Raw genomic sequence first — 11,359 nt, 5'->3', positions numbered from 1 at the left:
GCGCTGATATTGCATGATTACATTAAAATAGTTGCTCTATTAAAAATACGAGAATGATTTCAAAAAGAATATTATTATATTATCGCCGGCTATTTCCGAGCTATTTGCCAGAGCATAAAAATCATTATTTATATTTATATTATTTATATTATCTTTATTTATATATATATCATTGATTCGCTCTGATTTTGCCTAGACTCAGCAGAGGCGCTAGTGTCGTTCGCTGGGGTCAATTTTATTGGTCGATCTTTCCATTTCGATGTTTAGGAGGTCCCGTATGTGGCCATATCGTTGCGTGTTGAGCGGTGTTGTTAGCTAGGTTGTCGTTTGTAAGTGTCTTAAAATTGCCCTTTCAGTTGGATTTTCGTCGTCGATCTGACGTATTTAAAGATGAATGCGAAAATGGCAACGTCGGTGGATGTTTCTCTTGAAGCATTGGCCGAAAATCAGATACAGGAAATATCTCTTGATGGACATGAAATTTACGTACAGTATGTTCGATTTATTGAAATACTCAACTAGTTGTTGTGTTGTTGTTACACAGTGCGCTATATGCCGGAGCGGCGTGATATCTGACGCCTGCCGGCACGGGTCCTTCGATTCCTAATGCCGCGGCAGTTTTTAATTTTTAGCGTTAATCTCAAGTAAACAAGGGTTAGAGTTAGAGTTAGGAGTTAGGGTTAGGGTTTAGGGTTGGTTAGGCGCTAGAGTTAGGGTTTTGTGTTAGGTTTTAGGGTTAGGGTTAGAGTTAGGTTAGAACTGCGGGCATTTTAGGATAGGCTGTTGCTCCTGCGACGTGTACTGAGTCGCCGATTATTTTTCTCTAAAGTCACGTAAAACTCCAAGACGGGTGACTGACTCGCCTTGATTGGTTGAGCTGTCTTCTTGGGCGATAACATAGCACCCAAAAATTTAATTTCAATATGTGGCAGCAGCGCAACGGGTAGAAGCGCTTGCCCTAAGTATAGATGGTCCGGCGGGATTGAATCGCCATCCGTTTTCTACTTATTTTCCTTGTTTCTGTATTTTTTCTAGTCTTTATCTGTTTAACCATTTTTTCCCATTAAACGCAAATATTCAAACATTATTTATTTAGAACAATTTTAATAACAAACAATTAATTTTTCAAACAATTAAAAATTATTTTATTAAATGTTTAAATAGGAGTTAGGAGTTAGGGTTAGGGTAGGTTAGGGTTAGGAGTTAGGGTGGTTTAAGGGTGTTAGGTTAGGGTTAAAGTATATATCGTGATAAAATCGTATATATAGAGTATGCGTACCAAAGCAACGGTAGTCTATTATTCGCTCGATAGATAGGCGCTGGCATCACATACGTGAGTTGAAGAGAAAAACTATCGCGGCGACGTACGTCGAGGAGCATCAGACTTTAGGAAAAAACGAAGACCGTCCGGCCTGCCGGCATATAGCCCACACGTTGATTGTTTATGTTTGACGTTCAAAGCCCTTAACAGTGCTTACGATTACGTGCGATTCAGTCAGTTATTATTTACGGCCTGGTGGCATATATGCCTCGGCAGCCGGGCACGGTCTTCGTTTTCTAAAATCCGGCAAGTCTTAAGCCCTAATCTAACCGCTCACCTAAACGCTACACAAAAGCCCATAACTCTACCTAAACTAACCCTAACCTAAACTAATCTAACTCTAAGCCCTAAGGCGCATGAGATTGAAAAATGCGCGGTTTACGGTCAAGAACTATTAAAAGTGATGAGGGCTTTTTTTACATTATCATTATTCATTATTTAATTTTTCAGGCTGAAATCACGTGAAATAAACAGTCAGACATAAAAATTTAGCGCCCTCTTTCTTATTCATGTATTGTTCTTTTTTTGCAGGCGATAAAATTTTTATCAGATTTCCACGTTGCGGCGAATTTTCGGTTTGAAGTCGTCATGCTTCGGGTTGGCGTTTTTTTGATCAAATCTTTATTACCCGGGCCTCTGATAGTATGTCTGAGCGGTAGAAAGTGGCTATGTACAGATCCGGAACTGCCCCAAGCTTGTCAAAATCCTTGAGCATTGTGTTTAGGTAGTTAACACCTTGTTGCATTAGTCTAATTGATGTTATCAGTGAGGGAATTTTTTTTCCAATAAGATAGAAATTTTGGTAAATAATGCTTTTTTGGGCGGGGACTAAAGGACATGCGGGCGGTGGACGGGTAAACGATTTTTTTCATTCTCGATTCGGCGCTAACCTTGTCTTACTTGAGATAAACGCTAAAAAAATTAAAAAATGCGGGCATTTAGGAAATCGACCGTGCCCGCAGACCGTCCAGATATAACGCGCGGCTGCCGGCATGATAGCCACTGTGTATATTTATCACCTATTTAATCTATCAACCTACCTCTTTCGTAATTCTCTACCCATCTATTCTAATATCACTATTGGGTTGACAACTTAATACTAAACTTATCATTTAGGTAAATTTTTAAACGTGACTGGATTTGTGGCATGAAGATAAGAATAATTCTAGACTTCGTGTCCCATAATAGACCTTTTTATATATGTTGGTGAGGGTTATAATGGGAGCAAGACACGGGGTCATTGAATTATCGTGAGATGTGGCATGCAAATGCATGCGGCTGCGGAAGTGGCGGCCGTCGCGCCTATGTGGACGGGAAAACACACTCGTTTCCCTTCTTACATGGCTTTACGTTGCTACCTGATTAATGTGTATACATTCACTTCAATCGTTATTTCACTTCTTAAAAGATTGTTTTCATAAACCGCTTCTTAACTTGTTAGTAAAATTCGTAGGCCATTTACAAACAATTCGGACCAATCAGAGCGAGTCTTACATAGCCCGCTGGTTCATCGCATAAGTTCTCCGCTTGTATCTGTGCATGGCGCTGCAGGAGGGCTGATAGACTCGCTCTGATTGGTCTGATTGTTTGTAAATGGCGATGTAATTTAAGAAAGTTTGAACGAAGCGGCGTTTGTGAAAAACAATCGTTTAAGAAGTAAATAACGATTGAAGTGAATGTATACACATATCAGTAGCAAGGTAAAGCCATGTAGAAGGGAACGGTAGTTTTTTTTCGTGCCAATAGCGGCGTACGGGCCGCATTCGCAGCGCATGCATTTTGCATGCGATCTCACGAAATTTCAATGAACCCCGTTCTGTCCCAATATAACCCTCACCAAAATATAAAAAAGGTTATATGGGACAGAATTATTCGGTCTAGGCATGAACGTTTCTATACAAATAAAACACATACCGGTCCAATGATATATATATACGACTACTGACTAGAGCTGTCCACACTTCATTTGCGCATATCGCGCATTGCGAAAATGAATTGGGGACAGCTCGTATATCCTTGATCTGCACCTGTCAGTTCTTTCAGCATGATCAGGAATCGTTAGATCTGTTTTCCTAATGGTTTAGTAGTGAGAATAGTACATTGACATACTCTAAATGCAGTTGCTCCCACAAGAGAAAAGTCTAAGAATAACGAGGTAAATACTCACTGTATCAACATTAACCAATTATAACGCAGGGCTCTCTCTTGATGTTTTAAAGTTTGATCCAAGACTTGCACCACCAAAGTTGTTTTTTATCCACCAATAAAAACTACGCAGTAGCTCGTGCTCCGGTAACCAGAGCGGGAGTTCTTTAGGCTCGTGTTCTGGCAATCCCAGAATGCATTGCAAAGTCAGCAAGTGAGCATTTCTCAGCAGAACGCAGAAAATGGCTGCACACGAACCTTGACAAAAGTTGTATGCAATCTGGTCTCGTCCCTGTGCTTGTTGCAATGAACCGTTTTCCTCCGAAAACACAGTTCACAGTGTAATACTTCAAATTTTCGTTTGCATTTTCCACTCGTTTCGGTACTCTTTTTTTATCAGCATTAATGGTCCGTGAATCTTTATGATAATATTGAACAAATGTTGCATTTTGATATTCCATCAAACCAAAATATGCCGCCATTTTCTGCGTTCCGCTGAGAAATGCTCACTTGATGACTTTGCAATGCATTCTGGGATTGCCAGAGCACGAGCCAAAAGAACTCCCGCTCAGGTTACCGGAGCATGAGCCACTGCGTAACACTATAGTCACTGTTCACTTTATTGTACATGTATGCTAAGCAAGGCATAAACAGGTGATGGGTAGAGGCGTACAAAAACATTTTACAAGGACAATTTCATTATTCAATTGTAATTTTGTGAGCCGTTAAATGATTCGCCAATTGTATTTGCCACTTAGTAAAGTAAAATCGCCAACTGGTAGTTATTTATCGCATTTTGCGGAGGTGGCGAATGCCAGCGTAGCCCTAGTAACGTTTGGCATCTTTTGAGGAAATTAGAAACTATTTTTCCAATGACATGATAAGGTTAGAGCTCTATAAGTATAACAGTAACAGCAAAAATATTGAGAATCGTTTCTTATTGTAAACGTATTGGAATGAAATGACTGCTTAGCTGTCTGGATTTCAATAGTGTTTGTCGAACAAAACATTTTTTGTGTTCAGGGAAGTTCAGTTTGGTCTGGGGTATTTATCATGCAAGGCTACCCAGCTAAAACAATATGCTTTTGGCTATCGTTAGCACAGGGCCTTGAAATCAATGGTAAGCTTATGTAACATTCAACAGTCTCGAGTTTACAAACTTTGTATGTCTGCCGTTATGTAGCGAGGAGGTAGATAAACTGACCTAATGCAAGTCAATAACTCCTGCAGCTATAGCTAAATATTCTCCTTTATTAAACAGGCCAATATCGATGTCAGAAAGCCTCACAAAATTGGCACAACGAATTGATTTCACCAAGATGGAAGAAGAAGGGAAAGAGTTGAAAAGTGTTGCAGCCAACGAAACAGAAGAAGGCGATGATGAGGCCAAGTCTGCTTTCAAGCAGGAAACCTGGCCCTGGGATTCTGTGCATACAAAACTAAGGTAATTACACTCATGGCAGAGTTTTTATTTAAAACCAACTTCACATCCCACAGGAGGTTGAAATTGCTGCAGAAAAAAGCTGTTTACTTCCATGTAATATCCAAACTAAATTTTTTGGAAAATTTCTTTTTTATCATTTGTGGTAAAATGATTGACAAGGTGTATAACACCTATTTATACCTCCTGGTTTACATGCTTGCTGGCACTAAGCAGTGCCTTCAGCAAGGTTAGACAATATAGCAGAAGAATACTGAGTGAAGAAGTGATTGAAAATGTTTTCTAGTTCTACTGACCATTCAATGGGGAAATTTCATATAGTTTCAAAACTATTACACCATGTATAGATTGTCATGCTTATTTATTTTTACATATCTGTCAGCAGATCTGCATGTCCCGGAAACTTGTGGAAATGTGTAAATTTTAATCTTCTCGTTTAAATAAACGTGAGATGTGTAATAATGTAGGCATTCGCTGACGGAGGCAAGCGTACTGCTCGACGTGCTCAACATTGCCAAGGAGAAGCGATATATGTTGCTCGACCCGATACAGCAGGAGCCACCCGAGTCTCGCATGTTCACGCAGGTTCTGGGCAAGAAAAAGGTAATGTCTGCGGAAATCGTCGGCACTACGACCTCGTCGCTCGGTATTACAGTTGCTATATGTCGTCCCTGTTCTATAAGCGCAGCTAGTCTTGTAGTCACCAATAGTGTACAAGAGTACGATATCTGCAACTTTGATCAGTAATAGTCAGTCATGGTTGATGACTGATAGAGGGCGTCAGATGCAAGATGCTATCAGGAGATAGTAAAAAACCAATTTGTCAAGAAACAGCCAGAAATTTATTTCTATACACTCCTGATACTATGATGATATCTGCTTTACATGATTGATTGATTGCATGTATAAGCAGTTATCCGAATGAGCTGTAAACTGTACATGTAGCGAATAATAGCTACTTGCTCTTTTTTCCCTCATAGGCCCTAAACAATGCCGCTCAGATTCTTCAGCATGGTTCGGAGCGTCTGCGCAAGTCGGACAACCTCTATCACAGTTCTGCGCCCGCGTTCCAGATGGAACTGCTTAACGTAAGACGAAACTGGAGGCTGAAGAAAGTAGCTAACTCCATTCTGGGTGACCTCAGCTACAAGTCTGGTAAGCTGTCACCCGTATACATGTCCAAGCAGTCGTTAAATCAAGGAAAATGGTAGCCAAAGATCGATTATGTTACTCTTTTTCACCTATCATAAGCAAATAATATAAATATATCATGTATTAATGTTATTACTATAGTTCTAAATAATAGGAAAAAGTGATGCGACTACAGATATTGATCCAACTTTATTAAGTATGACTTTATTTACACTTTTGTTCAACAGTGTATGTAATCCAATCGTTACACAGTGGTTTCTTCTATAATATCTCCATGTCAGCATAGCACTTGAAACTTTCATTGCACATCAGGCAAAATCTAGAATAGTAAACAACAGGAAACTTAGCCTTACAGACATTATGCTGGTTTCATTTCCACGAACGTCCGTCATTCCTCAGCAATTCCAAAGAAAACCCTGTTTCAGCCGGTTCCCGCTTCCGCCAGAATGGTACATTTGAGGTGCTCGAGAACAAAGAGATGGAAGAGGGCGCCGGGGGTCACGACACGACACCTGGCAGCGCAGGCCAGCAGCATGCCGGGCGGAGATCCTCACTGCACGTTGCGATACCCAGCCACCTGCAGGGCGCGAGCTACATCTATGTATCCATCCAGAAAGGTACGGCATGCATGCGAGTGCACAGCCAGGGTGGCAGTGCCGCTATGTCTGCAATATGCCCCACGACAGTACTATCCAATGCACTGCACAAATGTGCACGATCGTTTATTGTCTCATGGCTTACCATCCTAGCTCTGTGGAATGGGCTCAGCCCATCGGCCGATAATGTGCATTGTTTTATTAATAATATTAAAGTCGATAATCCAGTGTCATGCCAAGGTACAGTTGTTGCAGGGCTTAGTGCAGAACTTGCCTTACTGCATGAGTTGGCAAAGATGGTAGTAGATCTAATTAGTAATTATCGAACTTGGTACAACTAGATGTCAGTTGTGAAGCTGCCTTGGTAGATGGTCACTCCATCTGAGTTTTTGCAGGCTTTGTTCCTGTGACAGTCTGACCTAATATTGGGTAGCAATACAGCTGAATAGTAAAGCTCAGCCTCGTATTGCATAACAAAGTGCATGGACTTGAGATGTTAATGTACATGCATGTTTAATTATGGGTATCCTGCTGTAAGGTGGCTGTGGTACTGGTTAACCAAATTTAAATGAAAACCTCCCTCTGTAAATTCCCTTCTCCTCCTATAACTGTGTAAACCAATAATATTTTTCTTCCCGATTGTCACAGCAGGCCCGCAGGGTGTGAGCATAATGTATGCACCTTCACATGCGCTACAATGTCAGCTGTTGATTCTTGTGCTTCAGATACTGACAGCTTGGCATCTGCAAATCTGACCATTCCCAGCCACCCCACGGACCCATTAGCTGGTGAAACGCATTGGCAAAAGAAGCTGGAAGCTGCACAGAATGTCCTCTTCTGTAAGGAGCTATTTTCCCAGGTAAGCCTGTCTCTTTAAATTCACAACAATGCACCCAACAAGGAAATGGCAATATATTCTGCTGATATCACTTCTGAGTTGTGCTAAGTATAGTAACATAGTACACGTTTAATTTTACTGTGATTTACAATACTGTCATGGTATTGATAATTCAATATGAATGCAAGTTGGTGAAATTTCGTTGTAAACATATGATTAGCTGTAACATAACTTAGACCAAATGTCAGCACGATATTATTATTATTATTATTAAGTCTTTATTGCATGTAATTCAAATACAAATACACGAACTAAAGACAGTCTTTTTCATGGAAAACAAATCTGATAGATGCAATGGTGTTGAGCAGTTAAAATAATAACATATCTGAGTAATGCAGTACAAAACAGTTCTATACAGCATAAATAAAAAATATAATTAAAAAACGACAATACTTTCTGTATGTACAAGTAAAGTAACTTTGGTACACTTTAAAATCATTTCAACACATATATACTCGCACGCATACGTTCACTGTCGTATTTAAACCCACACCCATACATACACATTCACACACATTCACCCTTATATCTATATACATATATTCATTCAGAATACATCACAGATATATAGAAGATTCTCTTGTTGGGTTTTGTAGCACCTGGTAAAAACTAAATCTTGCATCACCTCCCCACTGCTTGATTACTCTACCCTGTGTGTGATACCACAAAACTCGATCAAACTCAATTTCACTCGACTGTTTTCATATTTACGTGTATGTGTATGTGATGTATGAATATTTGTTGCCCGTTTTAGCTTGCAAGAGAAGCAGTGCAACTGAAACCACCAATTCCACACATGGTGATCGGCAACCAGATAACTGCCACTGTAAGTCAAAAGTAGCCATTCTCTCAGCAGCTGTCAGCATTTGGCCCTCTCATTTCATGAAACGACATGCGAGCAGGTGTTGCACTAATCTACAAATTGCCAAATAATTACTAATTATTCTTATTCGTTATTACCAAACTGAAAATGGCATGGACGCGGTTTTAAGCTTATTGCTCTGCGGTGAACTTGCGCAGCGTCATGCCTGCACCTGCGTGCTTTCATTTCGTCATGCTCTTGTAACGCCACCGGGCGCCCGTTGTCAGAAACATCATAAATAGTTGCGGCAATTTTCTGCACAACGCTTTACTTGAGAAGTCATTACGTTTTAGACTCGCACCGTCACAGCTATTTGTTGCGCTCCCGACAACGATCATCTGCGTTGCTGCCTCCGACGACCTGTGTTCACCGTCGCGATTTACATCTCCCCCGCTGTGCTCCGTAGCTGTTCCCCGGCATCCAGCTATTCATCGGGCTGTGCCACAGCAACGATCAGGACCGCAGCACGGAGCCCCAGCAGCAGCAACAGCAGCAGCAGCGGCAGAAGTCAGAGCACAACCACATCCTCGAGCACTCGCTGCATCAGCTGCTGCGCGAGATGCACACGGCAAACATCAGCCTGCCGATGCCGCACCCGTCGACGGCGATGCTTGGAGCGTCGAAGCGGCGCCGCCTGGCGGGTCCGCACGCATTTAGCCGCGCGAGCCTCCTGCAACTCATCGAGGGGTGCGTATATAAGGGATGGAGGGGGGGTACGTGTGCGTTAGCGTGAACATAGCAAGGGGTGCGTATATGAGGGATGGGGGGGGGGTGTTCGTGTGCGTTAGCGTGGAAATGGCGAGGGGTGCGTATATAAGGGATGGGGGGGGGGTACGTGTGCGTTAGCGTGGAAATAGCGAGGGGTGCGTATATGAGGGATGGGGGGGGGGTGTTCGTGTGCGTTAGCGTGGAAATAGCGAGGGGTGCGTATATAAGGGATGGGGGGGGGGTACGTGTGCGTTAGCGTGAACATAGCAAGGGGTGCGTATAAGGGGGGGGGGGGGGGGGTGTTCGTGTGCGTTAGCGTGGAAATGGCGAGGGGTGCGTATATAAGGGATGGAGGGGGGGTACGTGTGCGTTAGCGTGAACATAGCAAGGGGTGCGTATAAGGGGGGGGGGGGGGGGAAGTTACGTGTGCATGTAGCGAAGTGGAATAGGCGAGGGGTGCGTATATGAGGGATGGGGGAGGTGGGGGTACGTCGTGCGTTGCCGTGGAATATAGCGAGGGGTGGCGTATACTGAGGGATTGGGGGAGGGGGGGGTTACGTGTGGCGTTAGCAAAGTGGAAATAGGCGAGGGGTGTGTTATATGAGAGATGGGGGGGGGGGTACGTGTGCGTTAGCGGTGGAAATACACGCAGAGCGGGCTGCGTATAGGAGGGATGGGGGAGGGGGGGTTACGTGTGGGTTAGCGTGAAATAGCGAGGGGTGGCGTATATAAGATGGGGGTGGAGGTTGTGTGCATTACGTGGAAATACGAGGGTGCGTATATGAGGGATGGGGTGGGGGGGGGGGGTACGTGCGCGTTAGCGTGGAAATAGCGAGGCGGTGCGTATGAGGGATGGGGGCGGGGTACGTGTGCGTTACGTCGGAAATACGCGAGGGGTGCGCTATGAGGGATTGCGGGGACGGGGGGGTTTAGTGTGCGTTAGCGTGGAACTAGCGAGGGGTGCGTATATAAGGGATAGGGGTGGGGTTGTGTGCGTTGCGGTGGAAATGCATGCTATAAGATGGGGTGGGGGGGTACGTGTGCGTTAGCGTGGAAATAGCGAGGGGTGCGTATGAGGGATGGAGGGGGGGTACGTGTGCGTTAGCGTGGAAATAGCGAGGGGTGCGTATATGAGGGATGGGGGAGGGGTACGTGTGCGTTAGCGTGGGAATAGCAGTTACATGATGGTCTCGCCTACGTCACCGGAATCTGTCGCCTGCATGAAGCTTGTCCAAGAACAACCTCTAATATTAATTGCTGGTCCACCAACCATAATTCTCAGCCCACAACCTCAACAGTGTACCTTACTTGCGTGCGCGTGCGGGCTTGTGTGCGTGCATGCCTGGGTGCGTGTGTGTGTGCGCGCGTGCATGCCTAGGTGCATGCATGTGTGTGTGCGTGCGCGTGCCTGGGTGCATGTATGTGTGCGTGTGCCTGGGTGCATGTGTGTGTGGGTGTGTGTGAAACTAAATTTTCAACAATTTTCGTCTCACATTAGGAAGTCGCTGCTGGAGCAGATCATTGAGCAGGCACAGCATACGGTCCTTCGCATCCGGTAAGCCACTCGGACATCCGGCGCTGTTTCATCATCCGTATCATCACTGTCATTACTCATCCTACCGGTTTGGTCGCCGACTTTGCGTTGAGTAGTAACCTGAAACGTGTGCCACCATAAATGTGTGCAATGTAAATTCACCTTTCGTCATCCTGCTCAATGGAATCATATTACCACATTTTACCTCTCAGAATGCCGTCCGGTGACATCTGGGAGTTTATCGGTGACAACCCTTGATTGGTTTCTTGTTTGCCTTAACCCGAATGACATAAGCTTGGGGCATGGGGTCACTGCAAACGAGAGTACATGTTGCGAGCGTGACACAAAATCTCATTTGTGTTTGCCGTAGCCTGGCCCGTATGTGAAAGTCGTGATCATCTTAAGGTTGGGGCACAGGGTGGCTGGGCAAATGCATTCCCGGAGAAGTATTCACTACAGAAAGAAAAGAAGGGCCACTGTAACTGAGTCTGCAAGAGTGCATGTTGTATCCGCAATTCATTGCGTGTGATTCGCTCTTGCTCTGCATGAATTTCTTAGTGCGCAGGACCTTCCTTGTCTCTGTGGGTTGCTAGTTCTCCCTGTTTCTACAAATTGAATCCTGAAAAATACCAGGGGCCGGTTTCACGAAGCGTACTTAAGTATTGAATCGTGATTAAATCACTAATCATGATTAACTTCTCG

At 43.9% G+C, this 11,359-nt stretch overlaps 1 protein-coding gene across 2 annotated transcripts in view; it reads left to right on the top strand.

Moving 5' to 3' along the window:
• The first annotated feature begins 272 nt into the window (after window positions 1-272).
• LOC106815363 (mediator of RNA polymerase II transcription subunit 17-like) overlaps window positions 273-11,359 on the top strand; it is a 32,781-nt gene continuing 21,694 nt past the window's right edge. The window contains exons 1-9 of one of the 2 annotated variants that reach the window (XM_014819813.1): window positions 273-491; window positions 4,728-4,910; window positions 5,375-5,510; window positions 5,888-6,062; window positions 6,485-6,676; window positions 7,381-7,514; window positions 8,308-8,379; window positions 8,822-9,102; window positions 10,622-10,678. In XM_014819813.1, the coding sequence (XP_014675299.1) occupies window positions 391-491; window positions 4,728-4,910; window positions 5,375-5,510; window positions 5,888-6,062; window positions 6,485-6,676; window positions 7,381-7,514; window positions 8,308-8,379; window positions 8,822-9,102; window positions 10,622-10,678 (1,331 nt within the window). In that variant the 5' untranslated portion in view covers window positions 273-390. The remainder of the gene's footprint in view (window positions 492-4,727; window positions 4,911-5,374; window positions 5,511-5,887; window positions 6,063-6,484; window positions 6,677-7,380; window positions 7,515-8,307; window positions 8,380-8,821; window positions 9,103-10,621; window positions 10,679-11,359) is intronic. The other variant, XM_014819814.1, reaches the window with a different exon arrangement.

Source organism: Priapulus caudatus, unplaced genomic scaffold (assembly GCF_000485595.1).
Source record: "Priapulus caudatus unplaced genomic scaffold, Priapulus_caudatus-5.0.1 Scaffold1099, whole genome shotgun sequence".
NCBI lineage: Eukaryota > Metazoa > Priapulida > Priapulimorpha > Priapulimorphida > Priapulidae > Priapulus > Priapulus caudatus.
This window is presented reverse-complemented; position numbering and strand designations above follow the sequence as displayed.